Source organism: Abramis brama (genome assembly GCF_963993115.1).
Source record: "Abramis brama genome assembly, chromosome: 3".
In the NCBI taxonomy this organism is placed as follows: Eukaryota; Metazoa; Chordata; class Actinopteri; order Cypriniformes; family Leuciscidae; genus Abramis; species Abramis brama.
The window spans coordinates 23,702,805-23,724,284 of NC_139965.1; the positions used below are offsets into that span (position 1 = coordinate 23,702,805).

The window sequence follows — 21,480 nt, forward strand, 5'->3', positions numbered from 1 at the left end:
GTTTGGTATAGATCAACATTAACCTTTTAGAGCACTGTTGACCGCAAGAAGGCTGCTCTCAGCTTCCAATGAGATACGGTATGGCCTAAGTGCCTTCCAAAGACGCGCACACACACGCGCCACAGCCCAATCTCCTTTTACACTCACAACCAGTGAAGAGTAACCAAACAGGCTAAATCGCCGTGCTGTCATGTAGCCTCCCCCTTTAAGCATGCCTTTTAGCCTCCTAAAGGACAAATAAAGTCCATTTAATAACTGCACTAAACACTAATAGTCTATCTGCGGTCTGACATTTGTGTGTGGACTAAAAGCCGCCCCCGGGCCAGAGCTGGTAACACTGGCACTCGGCACCCCTCTGCCAGCACTAACAGGTCTGCCACAGCTGAAAGCGCAGGACAACAGCTCTTAAGACACTCTCTCCCACACTGAGCTATTGATCCGTCTAATAGAACACGCAGCTAAACCGGCACTCTCCCTCTCTCTATACCTCTCTTTTGCTCTCTGCTTTCAAAACACATTTCTCTCAGAAATCCCAGTGTGATGCCCTCTTTGACACCCCCCTCCCTCCACCTCCCTCCACCTCCCTCCACCTCCCTCCACCTCCATGCCTCCTCCACCACCATTCGGTGTATTGTGCCCTGGACGGTCAAACCATTAAAAGCCCCCAATCCTATATGGAGACAGACCAATCTGGACCGAGGGCTTTTGATTCAAGTATTAGCCATTTTACAGTTTTACAGTACAGAAAAAGCATAAAAACATTCTCTGTAAATATTTAAAGAATTTGTATTATTAAATTTAATGTGGGAGGAATTAAAGGAACAGTCAAAATTATGTTATCTACTCATCCTTGTTGTCGTTTCAAGTCAGTATGACTGTTTCTTCTATGGTGCACAAAAAATTATATTTTGAAAAAAATATATTTTTTGGCCATACCATAAAAAGTAAATTGGGCACCAAGTCAATGTTATTTTGGTCCCCTTTAACTTCCATTGCATAGACAACAACTTTTGCATTCTACAAAAGTAAGTAAGTTTTGGAAAGGCATTAGCGTAAATGACAGAATTTATTGTGTTGTTGGTTGGACTACCCGTTTAAATTCATATTTTCCCCGTATCGCCATGTTTATATAAAGCGTGTGCTTAGCTGATTGTTAGTGCATTGTAGGTGTCTGTTAAGACCTGATGGCAGAGGTCACAGGCAGCAGCTCTAGTTCAGCTTTAATGTCCAGTAATGGCTCTACTGTACATGATCAACAAATGTACGCCAGTGGGCATGAACTCCATTATCCGTTACCCTGCATGCAACTATCAGCATATTAATGTTGTTGTTTTTTTTTAGGAGGGTTACATGTCCTCCTCGTCCTCCTCCTCCTCCTAAAATTTTGTCCTGACAAACTTAAAGGTGCTGTATCTAACTTGTTGACTGTACTAAAGCATAAACATACCACAATATGTAAGCAGAGATTTAGGAAACATACTAAGTTCACATACTTGTTTCTCTAAAAAACACTTGTTTACTTAAAATTTGTACTTATTTTACTTTGATAAGAAAAAAGATCTGCACACGAATATCGTCCAAAAAGCTCACAAGATTTATTTTCCAATGCAAAAAAGTGCAAGAGTTCAACCCTTCATCAGTGCAATATGTTACTTATTTTACTTTAAAATGTGTGTTCCGTGTCGGAATGTCTTTTTTTGTTTCAGTCTGTGTGATCTCGTCCACTGGCAATTTACCCAATATTATTTCGACCCCCTGGGTTGCCAGTTGGTGGAAAACACAGCGTATTACAGCTATCGAAGCCAGCAAACAAACTAGGTCAGAGATCACAGATTCTACCCGACCTAAAAAGCCTCTGCAAGTCGGCACCAATCTAATTAAATCACGGATAAATCAAATCATCAACTTACAAGTGTGTATATCTCGCCTTCCATTGTCAATTGCGCTCGCTCCTGTTGCTTGTCCTCAATCTGGAAACCCGCGTGAGCGTCGAGTCTGAGGAGGGGAAACAACCCTCTCCAATATTTTGAATTTGAACTGCTGTACCCATTTCAAACTGCTAGCTGTCAATCTTACACACTGCACCTTTAACTTTTCTAGTCAAAAATTACACAAATCCATTTGATTCTACTTCCTTATATTTAAATTTGAATTACAATTCTGCATCCTGTTTGCTACCTCCTCCACCAGGGACACCAGGGACTAAATTAGAATTTAAACTGCATTCTCAATTCAATTCTGAATAGCCACAACTCTAGTGCCTGCTCATTCTCACACTTTCCCTCTGTGATGCACTTGTTCATTTATTGGATTCAGATTTGTTCAATGATTCTGGACTGTCCACACATCAGTGGTGCTATGAATATAATATAATATAATATAATATAATATAATTAGCATTTCCTCGGTTATAAAATGAGGTAAAAATGTGAGAGCACTCAGGAAAGACTGAAAGAGAGCTTGTTAGTTAAATTTATGACTTGGATGTGAATAAGAGCTCTGATGGTATTCAACCATCTTATTTCTTTATCACAACTGGAAAAAGAGGGAAGCTAATTGGTCTAGCGCCACTGATGAGAGCCATCAAGTAGCGGTGTGATTTCCCCCTCCAGCTTCCTCCCCATCCCTCCTCCAGCCCCAATACGGGCCCCTTGAAGCTGCCGCATTAGGATCACAAAACTCGCTATAAATACCAATGTTCGGTATAAATGAAGGTAAAATGCCTTTAAATTGAAGCCACACTAGCTGAGGGCGGTCGTTTTCTACCTGCATTTCATGGCTTGTTAGAGGTGCACTCTGCAGGTATGCCAACAGTGCTCTCCTGTCAGCCTTCTACGGAACTAGAAACAGTCTTAATGAGGAGAGGAAAAAGTGTGTCTGTGTTTGTACGTGAGTGTGCGAACGAGACGGAAACGAGCTTGGGAATCAGGCTCCTTCAGTTCCCCAAGGGATGGCACAAAAATCTTTAATTTGCCTTTTATGACAGCTAATTAGTTATTCTATTCAAAATCTTTGCTTTAAATAAGAGAACTAATTATACACAAAGGTCGTTTCCCCCACCTCAGGAGAACCACACATAATTGGTTTAGGCCACAACCCCCCCCCCCCCCACCCACCCCCCCCACCCCCCCCCACACTTTCCAGTTTCCACCCACCTTTTAACAACACGCATGCAAGAAAAAGTTAACCATAAAGAACCCTTTCTGTAGTAAACCATATACGAGAAACCTTGGAGCATCCCCGTTCTGTAATTACCTGGATGAATTCAGGTAACTGAATGACATGTCACATAGTGACAAGTTTCCTAACCCAGATTTAAGGAGGCTAACGCTTCCTGTCTCACTAGGCTAGAGCATTCTCCAGGATGAGTTAGTTGATGTGAATAGCACTGTATTTTGTCTGAGCTAATCATCTTGTTTCTGCCATCTCTGAGAAACCTCTTGTTGTTTTCCAAAAAAGAGCCAGCTGAGATATGCTTTTAGAAGCCCTATATAGCCTCAGCACATTTTAAACCTAAAACGCAGAGTAAATGACTGAATAAAAGTACATAATGTTGACTCTTACATCAGCAAACTGGTATTTTGGGGTTTATACAGAAGAGTGCACCTGTCATCACTCTTTGAACAGCTTGGAATCTTGGTAGTTGCCCCTTCCCCCATTTCTGTCCTGCAGAACAAAAAAGGGGAACATTATAAATGGAGACGCAAACTGAGGAGGCAGCTCCCACTTAATCCAATCCATTTAACCGATACAAGTGCTGCTGACCTTCCTATGTCATTCCATGTCACAAAAAGCATATCCTGCTATCTGCCACTTGATTCATATCCTAACAGTAGATGCGTTTTTTCCTTCAAGAGGCAGCGTTTGCCTTGTCAAACATTTCTCCCAAACAAATAAAAGGTAGGGAAGAAAATCATTCGCTATTAGTAATTGGTGTGCACCCTGTCATCTGCCTCTCTTCCGCCCATACACCCTTTAAAGACCTTATCTCGTTCGAATATGTACGGATGCTTTTTTGCATTTGAAACTGTCAGACCATGTACTTTCCATTATAAAGATAGGATCCGGTTTCTATGTAGGCCTTCATTTCAAGTTCCATTTTTGTGGATATAAAAAAAAAAAAAAAATCAATGTGGTACCCTTTTGATGTATTTAAAGTTTAGAGCAAGAAGGAAAAAAGTCAAGGAATCGTTTTAAAGGATTACATCACAATTATCATATCTATGGTGTGTGTGTGGGGGGGGGGGGGGGGGGTATGATACATAGATTCTCTCGTTTAAGAGAAAAGGATTGGTTTGTCTTTGTAGTCTAAGTCTTTTTCCTTTATTGTGGCTTCTAATGAGCACACAGTGGAAGCCAGTGATGATGCAAAGTTTACTGTATACAGGGTCACTGTTAATAGATCTGATCAATTAGCTGGACACCTCAGTGTGAGGTCCCCATGGGGGCAGGTGAAGGGGACCGCCAGGGTATTAGTCTTGAGATCAGTGACATCAGGAAGAGAGTGACTGATTGGGCTGTGCTTTTGCCATCTGTATTGCCACTCTAAAAAGCATGCTATAATATGCTCTTAAAGAGATATTTCACCCAAAAATAATTATGTAATTTACTCACTCTATAAACTTATATGAAGAAATTTCAAACATTGCTTTCCATGCAATTACACTGGATGGGGACTTAAACTTTCAAGCTTGAAAATGGACAAAAAGAGCCACAAGTATCATGAAGGTGGTCCATATGACTTACAGGTTTGGATGATTTGTTCAGAATCAGATTTCTGACTTCAGACTTTAGTTTTTAAACTAAAAACTTACTGCAAAGCTATTGTGTGACTTAAATATAGAGCTCAGACTACCTTTATGAAACATTCTATTTTGAAGTTTGAAAGTTTCCGTCCTCATTCATTATAACTGCATGAAATAAGACCAGCCTAGTCTTTTGAATCTTTTTTTTTTTTTTTTTTTGCATTCCACGGGAAAAGAAATTCATACAGGTTTGGAACGACATTTGTAAATAATTAATTTCTTTATTTTTTGGGGGGAGATGTCCATTGCCGCATCAAATTCAGACACACCAATAATTATAATATGCATGTATCTATTTTAGACTAAAGCCACTCTTACTAAAGTATGAACATGGCTTTGTGCTGTATGAGGGTCTGCATATGCATATGGATCCCACAATGCCCTTAAACGAACCTCAACGGCATAAACCATGCCCATGACCTCAAAACATTTGAGAAAGGGACCAATTTAGAGGGACAAAGTGCTGAACTACAGATGTATGAGGGATTACAGGCAGTCATCTGTTGCAAAGCTGTTGGCATGATTTTTCATGTATGACATGGAGTAATGCATGCATGGAACAGAAGGGTTCTCCAAAATATTAAACACTAGCAGTGAATGAAAAGTGTCTGAACTGTTTTCATTGACAGGAGAGTTTGCATACAGTACAAAGAGTTTTAGTGAAAAGATGCAACAAATTCTTTAAATACAGGTCTGATTCCAAAAGCGATGTAAGATTAGAAACTCTCTGAAAAGAGGCAGTAGAATGTGTTGGAGAGGAGTGTATGGTGGTTGAGACAGATTGGACCAGAAGGCCACAGTGTGACAAATGAAAGCTGATCAAGCCATGGGAGGTTGTAGTCTTTGATTGAGCTGAACAATTTGCCAGAAGGGAGTCTGGTGGTGACAGGGAAGGGAGAGGTCTGTGATGATATTAACTGCATGTCTCCAAGGCATGTGATGAAGATGATCTCTGTGGACTTGATAAGCACTTGCAGCTTACCTGAGAGTGTGCAGATGCAGTCCTGAATTAGACATTACCTTATTGAATGGATGGTGTTGATATTTTGGGAATTAAAGGCACCCAGTAGGGATGGGCAAAACTAAATTTTTTAAAAATCAACTAGTCACTGGGAGATTTTGGGCTCACCTGATCAGACATGTTCCTTAACACACATTTACATACGACATGCTCTTGCATTCAAAAAAGAGACTGTGCTCAACATACAGCATTAGAAAAGAATGCAAGAGGAAGGAAAATAAAAGCAATTCTGCCATCATTTACTCTCCTTCATGTTGTTCCAAACCAGAATGCATTTTTTCTCTTGTGGAACACAGAAGATATTAAGTCTTGTTTTTTGTCAATACTATAAAAGTCAATGGGGTCCAATGTTGTTTTTGACCCCATTTACTTATATAAATTATCTTTTTTTGCAGAAGTCATACAGGTTTTAACTGGCATGGGCTAGTTAATAATGACAATTAAAATTGAGTCAACTAGCCTATCCCTTTAATGTTTTAAAAAGTTGGACTGATTTAAATATTATATTTGGACTATTTAGTTAAAGGTGTATGAATATTAAATAATGAATTATTAATTAATTTCTGACTGGTTTACCGAAAGCTAAAGCACAGCATGCTAATTCTTTTAATAAATACATTGCCAGATCACAATGCCAAATACTCATGAAAGGTAGCTATTTAAAGGTGCTATAAGCGATCTCGCGCGTTTTTTATGCCAAAACATTTTTTTTCACATACCGCAAACATCTCCTCACTATCCGCTAGCTGCCTGTCCCCTGAACACAAAAAAACACGGTCTCTGCAGACAGCCCACGCTCCACAAACTGCAGCAAAAACAAACTGAGCAACAAACAGAGCGACCCGCAGCACGAAACATAACAAACTGTTCCAGCCAATAACCGACAAGAATGATGTGGGGGTGGGGTTCGGGGGGTTAGTGCGCGGATGAGGAGGAGGGAGGGTCTAGCTAGCCTCCGTTTTGTTTGATAATAATTCAAACATCAACAAGAGGTTACGCCAACCGAGATCGCTTATAGCACCTTTAAAGTTAAGAGACTATATAAAAACTACTAGCACCTCGGTTGAACTTTATCGTAAACCAAAGCTTTGTGTTAGCTCCAGTTGTGCATAGGAGCTGGTTCTGTCCGCATGTAAGCTCTATAAATGCTGCAGCCATGGCAGTCTGGTCTAGAATTTGGATTTATATGATATTTGTATTTTTGTAATTTAATTTTTGCCATGAAAATAGCCTTAGATGCTGACATGGCATTAAATAAAACAATCTATCTATATATCTAGAATTTGCCAGACAGCCACCAAGGAGGTTAATGGGGAACTAAGGCAGATGTCCTGCCATTGTCTGCATGAATCAGTTCCTTTCATTCAGTCCATATCATTACTGTAATTGAGCCTGTAGACACTCATTCTCCTTTACTGCCAAGACAAAACACATCTGGTAATAATGTCAGGTAGAATATGCCAGTTAAAACACAGACAAATAAATAAGAGATTGATGCTAGTTGATAAGCCCAGTGCAGAATGATCTGGAACATTGATTCATGTGTTTGGTGGACATGATGCAGCACATAATTGGAGAAAAGAATATACTCAGCTGTAGCTTGTGGACAAATGAAGGTAAAGCAGTTGTGGATGCAATTACATCTTTCAAAGAGTGCTCAGAGCATGAAATCAGGCCTATATTTGCTTGCTATGATTATGATATAATGAACACACCAGATGAAGGAAGAAAGAAGAAAAAAAAGTGAGAGATCAGCACTGGCATGACCAGTATGGTTGGAACGAGGGTACCGTTCATTAATATAATGCACTTTTGCAAACTTTAGCAGCCGGCTGCTGCTAATAAGCCCTAATGAAACGGAGCAGCGCTGCTCCCTCGCAGTGACCCTGGCACTGCCCGGGATAAGGGAGGGTTTTGTCTCCGGGAATAATTGCTCTTTTCACATGTTACAAGTGTCCTGACCCGGTCAGCGGTCGGCAGGCACTTTCCCCGAGTATAATTACTTCTGATCCGGCCCAAATGAGGCAGCCGCATTAGGCCTGCAATAACACTGGCCCGGCTTCAAGCACAGCAGCGTGGGGAGTCTCCGGGATACCTCCAAGCCCAAGCCCTGGCGGTCATTTCCATCATGTCAGAGATGTATTTCTTACACTTGCAGTCACCTCTCTCTCTCTCTCTCTCTCTCGGATGAGGAGATTGAGAGGCTTACTAAACACATTGTTTGCTCTTGGTGCCCTGCTAAAGCTTTGGCTAACAGATGCAATTCCAATTAACGGATAACTTCATTAACTCTCTCTAAGTGTGTGTTCGTTATTTATTTTTTGCTTTACACTTTTCTTTCTCCTATTAATTTTAATTTATTCACATGGGGTTAATTAAAAGAAATGTATCAGGGAGATATGCAACAGCTATCTAATTAAATTCATTACTGCTTATTTTGGAGACGTGTGAAAACTGGCAGTGTTTTTGCAAGAGGCAAGTTGTTCCAACACTTTGGTGCTCGCTCGCTAGCATGGTGAGAAAACAGCTCTGGAAGGTGAGCTGTCGACAGAATCAGAAAAGCTTGTGCAAAAGGAGTGGGAGAGCACACCCGACTCAGGGGTTAAAAGAGTTTCTGAGGAACATTAATTCGCTCAATAGAGAAAGAATAGGGAGGTGTGTGACCTCACATTTAGACAATCAAACATCACCCGTCTGGAAGTTGTTCTCTACAGTAGGCCTGGAGTGCGCGTTTGTTTTGGGTCTTCATTTAGACGGATCTCGGAGACTGCAGCCTACCCATTTATTCCACCAGAAGGCATAAACTGTCAATATCCCCAGCTGATGAGTGAATTCATAAATATATATATATATAAAATATATATATGTATGTATGTATGTATGTATGTGTGTATGTATATATATATATATATATATATATATATATATATATATATATATATATATATATATATATATATATATATATGAACTCAATTCATTTTTCCTCTCTTTTCCCACAGATTGCATTTGCATCTGAATAAAGGAATAAATCCATCTATTCTCCCTCTAGATCTTTTCAGTCTTTGAGAAAAAAAAAAAAAAAAAGAGGACAATCTTATCTACTACTTCATGACTCCTGGCAAGAATGTAACCATTAGCACTGTCAGAGCCTCTTTCCGCCATCTGTCGCACAATGATGCCCCAACACTTTTTAGCCAACATTAAAAATGCATTTGGTTAGGCATAAATGCAGGCCTTCTAAAGTTTGTGTCACTCCTAAGGTTAGGGGAGTGATGTATAAAATTCCCCTCTCCCAGCAATTACTACACATTTAGCGTTTCAAAAGATATGCCAGGAGACAGGTGTGCCATTCAGAACCATGCTGCAAGGTTGAAAATGGAAGAAACTGCACGCAGCACAACTCCATTTGGGCCCCGTTTAGAGCTTAATAATGCAAATCCACCACAGGGGGTATTTGTTTGGTGTGTGGGGCCTCTGTGTCACTCGAACACTCTCTCAGATGCCCATCTCCTTATGGGGTAAATAATGAAGCAGGGTTTGGATTGCAACAGTTACATTTCATTTGCAGGCCTTATGGGCACGCAAATTACATTGGGGACCAGCCTTTACTGTCCAAGCTTAATCAGGTGAACATTGTCGTTAACATTACATAAAGTATATTAGCGGTCATTTGACAAGTTGTAGTTGCTACAGTTTCCTAGTCATCAGAGAATGTGAACTTCAGCGCTTCAGGTCTCAATCTCAAAGAACAAAATGTTCAGATACTTGTTTTTTATTCTTATCAGTACACAATTACAGTATTTCCAGCCTGCGAGTTTGTGGTTTTACTTGGGTAAACTTTGTTAGGTATCATTCATAATGATTATCGATGCAATAGTGATAGTTACTTGCAATATTTTTAATATTTTTAATTTATAGTATTCGTATTGCACAAAATTGGATATTTATAGTCAGATATTGAATTTCCGCTTATTTTAAGATCTAGATTACATTTCCATATTCTAGCTCCATGTTCAAAATAGCAACCCTCTACACACACCTTGGCAATAGAATCACCACTGGCTAGTACATGTTTTTAGTTTATATCGCCAGACTGATATACTAATTAATATATGTAAAACAATCAGTTTCAGTCAATCAAGCATTATTATATGCTAATCAAGCACTATTTAATGATCGAACTTCAGTAATGGAAAATGATAAATATGCATATATTATCATTTTCACTGAACTTAGGACTGGTGGAGGTGCTTAAGATATTGTTGGTCATTCAGTTACTGTAAAAAAAATAAATAGATTATTGTAATAGATCACATAAATTATTATTAAAAGATAATACTACTACAGTAGTAGTATTATCTTTTAATAATAATTTTTGATCTTACTATAATCTATTTTTTAGTAGTACTAATGCTACTACTAATAGCAATATAAAAACACACTAATGATGAGATGCTGGGTTCATAAATATTAATCATGTTGTCTGCGTTCCCTAAAACTGATTTGGTGAAATTAAAACAGTAATTAGCGCCAGCCAATGAGATTTGAAAGTTTCCGCCCACTACTGGAGAAACTGACATATCTTCTGCTTGTTTCTCTCTCTCTCTCTCTCTCTCATAAATTTAAACTTATCTCTAACACACATACACTGGTGAGAAAAATCTAAGAATTTATTAGCCAATGGCTAATGATAGACATTATTTAGTCGCCAGAGTGAAGATTTAGTTGCAATGTAGAGGGAGAAGGAATGATCTCTGACCTGACGTATGACGTAGGATGAAGGAGTAGCGTAAGCTTAGGTGAGAGTAGACACCTCTCGCGGTTCAAACAAATAGGGCTGGGCAACAAACTCAAGCCCCTCCGTAATTCCTTTTTAAAAATTCTCATTTTAGACTTCTAGTTCATGAACAGTGTTTTGTTTTGCTCTATCCTCTGTGCTTCAGAGTTCATCAATACATCATGCGTTGGGTCAGAGGTCACTCTTATGCGTGAACTAGACTCACATACGGCCGTTACCGGAAGCCAGTGATTATAGTTTATAAAGTTATAAATATGGATACCTCACTTACAAAAACACATCGCTTTGCTTCAGAAGGCCTTTATTATCCCGCTGGAGCCGTACGGATTACTTTTATGATGGATGGATGCGTTTTTGTAGATTTTTACTTTTTTTTTTACTTTTTTTTTTATATAACTCCAATTAAGTTTGGCTGAAAGAAGAAAGTTATATACACCTGAATGGCCTGAGGATGAGTAAAGTATGGGATAATTTTCACTTTTGTGTGAATTAAACCTTTAAGGGATCTATTGAAGTTTCCATTTAAAGGTCCCGTTCTTCGTGATCCCATATTTCAAACTTTAGTTCGTGTGTAATGTTGCTGTTAGAGCATAAATAATATCTGTAAAATTATAAAGCTCAAAGTACAATGCCAAGCGAGATATTTTATTTAACAGAAGTCGCCTACATCGAACGGCCCGTTTGGACTACATCCCTCTACTTCCTTCTTTAATGACGTCACTAGAACCGTTTTTTGACTAACCTCCGCCCACAGGAATGCTCCCTCAACTCTACTGAAATTCGTTTATGTACTTGCGCACTTCTTATAACTTACTGTGTTTACTCAGCTCTTACGGTGGTTTTCTGAAGTAAAACTGATGCTTCATCTTTTGTGTGATGTACAATAAACTTTATTAAACTCATCAGTATATGTTTGATCATCATTCAGACAGCAGACTTGTAGGCTATTAATAAATAATGGATACATACAAGCAGATGACAAATACGTTATAATAACCGTAATTAAACTACTAAACTATACCTGTTCCATCTCTATACAGCACTCTGACTCTGTAGGCATTATTGTCCGACTCGAAATGAACACCGTTACTGAGAGTTTCTGATATTATCATCATTCCGTGAGATGAAATTGTCCTGACAGACTGAGCGCGAGCTCATGAAGCTCTGCCCCCTGGGTCGTCCAGCAGCAGCTTATTTGCATTTAAAGGGCACACACTAAAAGAGCGCGTTTTTCTGTGCCCCAAAAAAATGACAATTTAAACATGCTGTAGAAAATGATCTGTTGGGTATTTTGAGCTGAAACTTCACATACACACTCTGGGGACATCAGAGACTTATTTTACATCTTGTGAAAAGGGGCATAATACGGGACTTTTAAGAGTGCATGTCAGCTGTATGTATGGCTTTTTATAAATTTAACATTTAATTTAATATTCAACAATAATATTGATATGCCTGCATTGACACTATTATAATAACTGAATTGAGCTGGACGATGACATCACGGTTTACTCCAGAGCGACTATATATAAATTAACTAAATCAATAACTTTAAAACAAAAATTAAACAAACTGAACTCTTCTGGAAACAAACTTTTTTGCATTATTTTCCTGTTATCTCTGTAAATTTGCTTTGAAACTATTTGTATTGTAAAAAGCTCTAGATAAATAAATGTGACTTGACATTGTAATTCTTTTTTTTTTTTTTTTGCAATTAAATTAAGAAATACTTATCCATCTTTCAGTACTGTACAGTATAATATTATGATGCATACATTTACTTGTAGTATACAAACTATTTAGTGTTGTGTATTTTAAGTGCCTTGTTTTAAATGTATAATATTAGCTATGTATTGATTATTGGCCATAACATGAAAATAATTAGCTTTGTTACCGGCCAGAATGTCAATCTCTCTCTAGATAGGAATACGGTTTGGGTCTAATCATAATTAGCCAAATAATGTTATTGTTATTTATGTTTAATACAGTTATGTTCTCATTTAGAAGAAATGTTTAGATGACAAATAAATGGGTGTAATGTATTCTAACCTTCTCCATAGCAGCATTGAGAGCACAATGATTGAATGGCCACACCATACAAGGTTATTGACGTTGCTAGAGAATTCAAGAGTTAAATCGAATGGCCACTCCATTATAATCTCCAACCATGCACGAGAGACCGCCACGTTTAAGTGTCAAGAAAGGGTAAAATCAGCGGCCGGCAGAAAGGGGGCTGTACAGCATTATTCAGCCTGTGCTCAGTTTCCAATTTCAATTAAAGCAGAGCAGAGTGGCCAAGCGCTTTGGACCACAGCTGCCACTCTAATGGCTCAGAACCCTCACGCTGAGCATCGATTAAATCAACCTCACCAATACTGTGTCCTTCCCCTTTAAGGAACAATACAAACTAACCGGCAATCACTGCCTTTAATTAGGTATTCAAGATGTGATTTATCGAAGGTCGGCCAATGAGTTGTGGAAGTTAGGATCTCATTAAGTGGACTGTGTTTCCATTTGCCAGCCTCCCTCCAGTGCTTTCTCTAACAGCGTCCTCCCTTATATGTTGTGGCTTTTTTTTTATTAAAAAAGGAATAGATTTTAATATCCATGTAATATTTGGATGGAATGTGTTTACACAGCCTATATTGGATTTCTCTCTCCCAACTATTTTCTTAAGTACTTTACATGAGGTTTGTTATTATCGGTTTGTGGCATATATATGGAAAGTTTATTGAGCTGGGGGGAGTTTTCATTATGTTGTCCCAATAGAAAAGAAAAACCCTCTAGCATACATGTTTCCTATATTTATAACAGTGACCCAGGCAGCATTACAAATACTGATGAAGTGAATCCCTAGATTTCAACAACACCAAAAAAGGTATAAAGGTATTATGATAACAAATGGTTTGGTTTCTCCTTTAACAGCAAAAAACTTTGACAGTGCAATAATGATCAATTGAAAAGCATTAAAATGATCAAAAATGACAATAAAGACTTTCTTATATGATTTATATATATATATATATATATATATATATATATATATATATATATATATATATATATATATATATATACATATACATACATACTTCAAATATGTTTGTTTTTTTAAACTTTCTTAAAATAATCCTGAGTAATAGTTCATAAAAAAAATCATCTCTGTCATCGCAAGAATTGGGATTAAATTTTACAATAAAAAAAATGAAAGTTACTTGAAATTGTAATATTATTTCACAATATTACTTTATCATAAATGCAGCCTTAAAGAGCATAAGACTTCTTTCAAAAACAAATATACATAATATATGTTTTATACAGTATATAGTATACAGTACAGACATATTTATACAGTACAATAGTTTCCTTCAGATTCCAGTCCCAGAGAACCTATATCATATCTGCATGATAATGTGTGGTTGTGAGGTGAGTCAAGAGGCTACAATCTCCAAAAACATTAAAGCAATAGTTTGACTATATTCCTCACTCCAGGAATGACAAATTGAATCATATATTGAACAGTGTATCATTACTCATTTCAGAATTCTTCTCGCTGCACTCCGCTATTCAGTTATCTTCAATAGTGCCATTGCAAAACACAATGCACATCATCAGCTATGAGGACTAGAACTTCAGTGGCACACTGAGACATGCTTTGTGCGTGCATTCAAACATGTTGTAAACATACATGGTAAATACGTTCTGCACATGCAAACCAATTGCACACACACATATACATGCACGCTAATGCACACAGTAAACATGTACCTATACAGGTGTGCACACATACCTACACACCCTGTACTTACAAAACACACCACCCTAAAAATACAACGGTTATCAGTGTGTGCATGCAGTTCTCCGGTAAACACACTCTTGTGAATATGTATCTAGGGAACATTTCAGGAGGGATTAAAAAAGGCCTTCCAACTAATAGGCATAATGGAAGATCAATGTATAACAAGATGGAAACTCTCATGCATAAACAGACCCCGTTACAATTATGCCACAAGATTCTATTTCTACATTAATCATTCATAACTGCGTAGCACACCCTCATAAACATTCACAATGCTTTCCCTTTCTGTGACTAAATACCTTTCACAATTCATGTCTGGCATTTTCCCTTGTTTTATCATATGTGAGTTGGTTGATATTTACAGAATAAGGAGAGCAAGGCGAGATGTGCAGAATCATGGTGTGAATTTTTTTTTTTTTACACTCACATACATACATACACATATACATACATATATATATATATATATATGGCAACACTAATGAACGGCTATGATACCTCAAGCTGCACTTTCTAACTTCATTAGAGCCAAATGTGGATATCAGTGTAGGTATCATTAGGAAAGCTTTTATCAAGTTACAGAATGTGATAAGGTTAATGAGGAGTTTATAAAAGTGTCTCTGGCGGATGGAAAGAGCTGGCAGGGAGGGTGAGACCTTAAGCAAAGTATGCTAGTCATTTATTTCATTAGCATGGCCACCTGTACTTTTTTTTTTGAAAGGCTGAACCTTTTAAAACAAGAAGGTCATGCCAAAAAGTAACACTCAAAAGTGCAGCAGCAGAACTTGGTCGTGAAAATTGCGTGCATGTGTTGATCTGTAGGTCACTGCGTCGTTCTTTACCTAGTGCTATAGGTCGCAGTCAGTGGTAAAGTAACATTCCTAGAGCTTCACAGGACAACCGGCGCAAAAGATGAGAGATGAAGGGAGGAGGGGGGAAAATAAACAAATAAATAAATACAGGAATGGAAGAGGGACTGATGAAATGGAGCCAAGTGTGACGACCTGCTGCAAAAGAAGCGGAGTGTGTGTGTGTGAGGGGAAAGAGAAAGTGATCGCACACAAATGCAATAGACGAAGCAACTCACCCTTGCAGCGAGACGTGCTAGCGAGAGGTGCTGCGACAAGGTGACACGAGGGAATAACATGTGGTCTAAAGACCAAAGGAAAGTAAATTAAAAACCACCTACTGTAAAATCATCAATATGTAGCTGTATATCCCTTTTTCAGCAGAGCATATGTACTATTACTTGGAGCATGTCCACTGGGAGAAGCTACTATTGTTGAGAATTCCAGAGCAGAAACAAATTTGAAATGAAAAAAAGGCAAACATTTGTACAGACATTGTAGCAAAAGTGTAACATTATATAGTGTTTTTCTATTTTTAAGATGACGTTAAATTTGGACGGACCTGATTTGAGTAAACATCATACTATATACACAACACTTAGATATTGTTTTCTGCACATCTCTTGCTCAGGGGTTTTTTTTTTTTTTTTTTTTTACTGAACACTGCACCTGTCTGCATTCGTCTCAGGACTCAAGGTGAAAGATAAGGTTGCTCTGAGACATTTTAAAAGGTAGCCTAAAAATGACGATTCATCTCGCTGGCAGCATGTCTGAGGATGTTATAAAAGGTTTTTGGTGTTCCCAATCCTTCAGTGATACACTGTACGTCCTTGGAGCTTTTCAAAAATCCCATGTTTATTGAAATTATTTAAAAACTTGCCAATAACTACATCTTTACACAGGAAAATACTGTAGAAGCAAGACTGGGAAAGATTCATAGAAACGCGCTGCCGTGACAGACTGCATGGATGCAATGTGAGCCTTAGCCAGCTCCCTTGATGTTTGACAGAGTGTTTAGAAATGTAAACGTGCTGGGGTGTAAATTTTAATAAAAGTGTTTGCACGTAGCACAGGAAGGGAAAGTGATTGAGCTTGCAATCGGTTCCGATGAACGCAACCATTTGCATCATAGACAGATGCATCGTAACTTGAACTCTCACTCTCTCTAGAACCTTCGTCTTTATTTAGGTCCCCTTTGAGTTGTGTTGAAATGATGGGAAATGATATACATCTGTAGTCACTGATGTGAGAAAGCACAAGTTTGATTGTGATCAAGTGCCTTGGGACAGAGACAGAAATGAGTTTGGTGAACTGCTCATTTAGTCGATCACATAAGATCTGGATTTGGTCTCTTTTGCTCAGTTTAATTCTCGTCAAAAGGATTGGAATGTTGTCCCAGGTGTTGCAATGAGGGGGGCCCGCCCATAAAATTTGGTCATGTGTCCCCAGGATTTAAGCGACGACCCTGCATGCAATTATGGTAAAATTGTACAACCAGCTATCCAGTTTTGTGCCATTGAAAAAATGCATCATCTTGTAATGTTTAACATTTCAACATCAAAATGTATCAAACCATCATGCATTCAAAACCATCATCAAAAAAACAAAAAGAGCATTCCAATTCGAGACCACACAGCGATGAGGGATCTCTATATTGAGGACACATCAGTTGCAGATATATTGAACTGTAATTGCATCAGGAGGAAATGTTTATAAAGTAGGAATTTCTTCAGGCTTAAGCAATATGAGTGGTAGGAACACAAGCATTAGGCCCCGAATCCAGGCGCAATATTGCGAGAGACCCAGGGCGAGAGAAACATTGATGTAATTTCAATATTTGAAATTGGCAAGTTTAATTTAGAGTAAGAACAAGCCAATAAGCTGAGAAAATAGCAAATACAAGAGAGAAAATTACCTTGCAGGATGAAAAAAGTGAAAAGACTTAAGGAATGTATAAAAGTAATCTCCAAGTGGAAATTAGAAATCAACCCACAGAAAGGGGAATAACAGAAAAGAAATATTACTGTCCACTCTCTAAATCAATATAAAATTGCTACGAGACAGAATTACCATGGTAACTCAAGTAAAGAATGAAGCAATTCTTTTTTTTTTTTTTTTAAATAAAAACTGGTGCCTGAAGCTCCAAGTTTTATTACAGCGGCAGGCAGATCAGGGGTCTAGTATTCATTTGAAACATTGCATTTCAAATACATGCATTAGGAACGAACAGATTTCATTGGTCAGTCGGCACGCATGGCTCGTAAATTAAACGGTGAACGGTAACCAAGAATTTATCATCAGGATGAAGAATAGAACGGTGTTCTTTTCTCTTCACCAGGTTCTAGGGAGCCCAGCGATGCGAATGATCAATCCTGAACAAGTCCACAATGAGGACCCAATTATTCCTCCCAATCCAGATAGTTTTAAATACCTTGAAGGGAAAGAAAATGGCTGAATAGCGTATTTCTCCAGAGAGAATTAAAAGTCAACCGAGAGCTTCTTTTATTTAAAGGTAGTCATGAAAAGGAGTTGTGCTTGTTCTGTACCTTAACACATTTCCCCACTCCCTCCTCAAAGTCATGGTAAGAAAGTACAAGAGCAAGTACTGTATGGTATTGTGTTGTGGCCTGAAAGCAGTACAGCTTTTTTTCAAGAATCAAATACAGTGCAAGGACCACTGATGACAAAGCCTGCAATGCTGAAATGTGAAAGGGTTGATGATTTGGGAAGGCAGTGTAATAGTAGTACAATAGCGAGAGTGTGCAAAACCCCGTCACAAGCCCCACATCGCTCTACTTTCAATCTCCTGCGCTTAGTACATCATTGCATAGAAGTGAATGACCCAATATTTCACATAGAAAAACGTACACATTTTGAAACTTCCTAATAAAGCTTCCTAAGAGTGCAGGGTGAATTTTAGGTCAGAAAACTAAAGCAAGCTTAGAGTATTTTGTATCCTACTTTAATGAGGATGTCGGGGAGAAGGTAACAGGATAATTCTTCTATTGCTGAACTTAGTTATTTCACAGAGTCATATTGAGACCCTTTGGAAGTTCAGCTATGGAAACCAAATACAGAGCTGACACTGACATCTGTAATTTTCAGAATTGTTACAAAACCGCAATCATAAAACATTTTGTTTGAAGAACATTTCTAAATCTGAAATATCATAATGCACCAGCAAGTTCATAAGTACTGAGGATCTGTTGACTTATGTATGGGTGATGTTAACTAACATGAGGGTTGTGCATATGGTTGTATTTTTTCCACAAGGCTCAGTTCAATTCATCTTATTCACTAGCTTCCCTCACTTTGAATCCAGTACAAGATGTAGCAAACTATTAGGGTACTATACCTCAACTGATATATTTAGTTAAGTCTGTGTGAGAGAGAGAGAGAGAGAGAGAGAGAGAGAGAGAGAGAGAGAGAGAGAGAGAGAGAGAGAGAGAGAGAGATCCAAGCTGCCTCCCCATCCCTGCCAAAATGCCAGCGCAGTTGTTCGGCTCCAGCAAGCAAAGGGTGAAGCTTTTAGGCAATGAGCAGCAGGTGATCTAAGCTTTTCTGTAAGTCCTAATGCTCCTAAAAGCCACTCTCCCTGCTTCTGTAATTGGGCATCAGTAGTTAATGTAGTATTGACTGCATTACATGCTCCTGTGCATCCTCTCCTACTAATGCCATTTGCATCACCTTGTACATTTACCATATTGCTTAGCCAATAGCTGTTAAAAGCAATCTCAATCATGAATCATATGGGGAACTTTTAGCAAGACAGACATCCAAAGGAGACAATTTACAGTTGAGTTAATCTGGGTACATTAGCGCAACATGGATTGAGCGAGACAGACCAATTTATGTTTCTACGGCAATCCCTTTATTGGTTTTTAGATGGGTTAGTGAAAGGATGGTTGGCTCAAAGAGATATGAAATATCCATTTTCAAACATAAATATGGGCCTGAAATGCAAGCCATTACTTTAGAGGGGAAAGGGCCCCTGGCTAAAACTAAATGTGTGCGTGATGACAATATTCCATGAAAGATGACAGGAAAGGCATTTTTAGGTCAGAGACGCTTTGTAGAGATTTCTTTCCTCTCTCAACACTGTTACAGAAACATATCAAAATACAAAAAAACGGTATTCAGCTTCACCAAAAACTGACAAAAACTTGTCAGCACCACAAGCTCTAAAAGAAAAGTTTATAAACGGTTTCCATAGGAACCAGAGTGCAGCATATACAGAGACGTGCATTGTTCATGTGCCTGTAAAAACACAAAAATGCCTACAAACTAAATACACTGATATAAATTTGGTGATAAAATAGTTCTCGATTATACTTATCATTAGTAAGGGTTAAGGTTCAAATGCTCTCACCTGTGAGCGAGGGCAGCCGCTGCGAATGAAACATCTCCGTAACTTCACAGATTTGCACGAGCGCTAACTGATACTGCGGTGAATAGCGACGTTGGTTCAGCTCTATCTACGTCTTTTAAACAGATAACATCATATTTCATACACGGGGACAGTAGAGAAGTGCACCGCATTCTGCATTCTCTCCCGACTCGAAGTCTTTTAGAGTAGCCTACCGTACGCGCTTCCTCCCTCATGTAAACCTGACGAACGAATGTGTCCGTTTGATGTCAAACTAACTGGAGCATGAAAGTGCCGTTCGGAGAGAAAATGGACGCTAAATGCTGCATTTCCTTACTGTCCCGCATTCTTCATAGTCGTAGAGAGCAAATGACTGCACTAATAATCATCCGTGCACTTACCCTCTTCCTTGTCTAACACCATCGTCCTGAGGAGCGAGGAGTCCGGCTCCAGGCGATCCGTTCTCGGCTCCAGCACACTTCTGCGCGCGCCGCTCGCGTCTCTGAGAAGAAATTGCTTTGCAACAACAAAATAATAATCGTCCGTGTTGCTGCCACAAGCTTTAATTATACAGGCTCGTCTGTGTGGTTTTCCGCTGTTCAGAGACGGAAAGCCATGTAGAGTAGCATATGTGTGTCTGTTGTTCTATTCTTTAATGTATTTCGGAGATTATATGCAGCGATGTCCCCCCAGTTGTGTTCGCGTGCGCAGCGCGTCAGTAATATCCACGCTTGCAATTAACGATGTCTAAAACTAAAGTGAGACGCCACGGTGCATTCCATGCGAAAATGAAACGACTACACTAACTCAAATCTAATTTAAACACCCGTTTAAATTGAGCTGCCGCGAAGAAGCTCTCGGAGTAGAAACGTGTTCCTCCCAGTTCTCATTTGCTCCGAAACTGTAACTATATTCAAGAAATCCAATTCTGAGGCTGACAACTCCTAACAGCATGCTCGCGCTGCCTTTCTCACCCAATTTATGCGCTCCGCGCGCTCCTGCTACTGAATAAATGCGCGCGCTTCCCAGAGAGCCACGGATTCCCCTGTTAATTAAATCAATTCATTATGCTCAGATCTGATTAGCAGCCCTTCCCCCCTCTTTGAATCAATTATTCAATACACAAACATAATTGCTTGTGCCAGAGGTGTCTAAGTATTAGCTTATTTAACTCCAAGGACACTAATTACCCCTAGGGCAAGGGAACTTTTCTCATTAATTCTGACAAAACACAAAAGCACAGCTAAGGGAAAGTGTGTGTGTGTGTGTGTGTGTGTGTGTGTGTGTGTGTGTGTGTGTGTGAGTGAGTGATTGTGATGTGTGTTATAAATAGAGAAAAGAAGGTTTGAGCTTTTAAAAACATTTTGAACTATGCTTATGATCTAATTCGTTCATATTCTTCATTATTGTCATTATAATATTTCCACTGCATGTGTATGATCGGCTAGACGACTCACTTTCCATATACAGATAAACAGTCATTTTGAGAGCAACAACACAACAGATGGGCTGTGTTTTGATTAGCGGTGAGATAGGAGACCGCGTTTGGCTCTGGTAATATAATTGTTAGCTGTTACTTTGCTGATAAAAGTGTTACTGTTTCATGGTGGGCAATTTGTGGGGTTTTCACCTGCCCTGCGGAGACTCTTAACCAATCAAGGCAGAGATCCACCCGAGATTAACCATTAGGGGAGATGCAGAGGTTACAAGTACTCTGTTTGCTAGCAAGTAATCTGGCGTACTAGTTTTCCTTTACTTTTATTTTACATCCCTGTCAAAGTAGAGATGAAAAAATGGTGCCTCTTTTAATGTCTTTGAGATCTGGATCTCCCTGAAGGTG

At 38.8% G+C, this 21,480-nt stretch overlaps 1 protein-coding gene across 2 annotated transcripts in view; it reads right to left on the reverse strand.

The window, feature by feature from the left end:
• Window positions 1-20,768, reverse strand: part of lmo1 (LIM domain only 1) — a 34,666-nt gene extending 13,898 nt beyond the window's left edge. The window contains exon 1 of one of the 2 annotated variants that reach the window (XM_084108921.1): window positions 20,042-20,768. In XM_084108921.1, the coding sequence (XP_083965047.1) occupies window positions 20,042-20,063 (22 nt within the window). In that variant the 5' untranslated portion in view covers window positions 20,064-20,768. Of the gene's footprint in view, window positions 1-19,643 lie in introns of both variants that reach the window. The other variant, XM_084108920.1, reaches the window with a different exon arrangement.
• Between the last annotated feature and the right edge of the window lie 712 nt (window positions 20,769-21,480).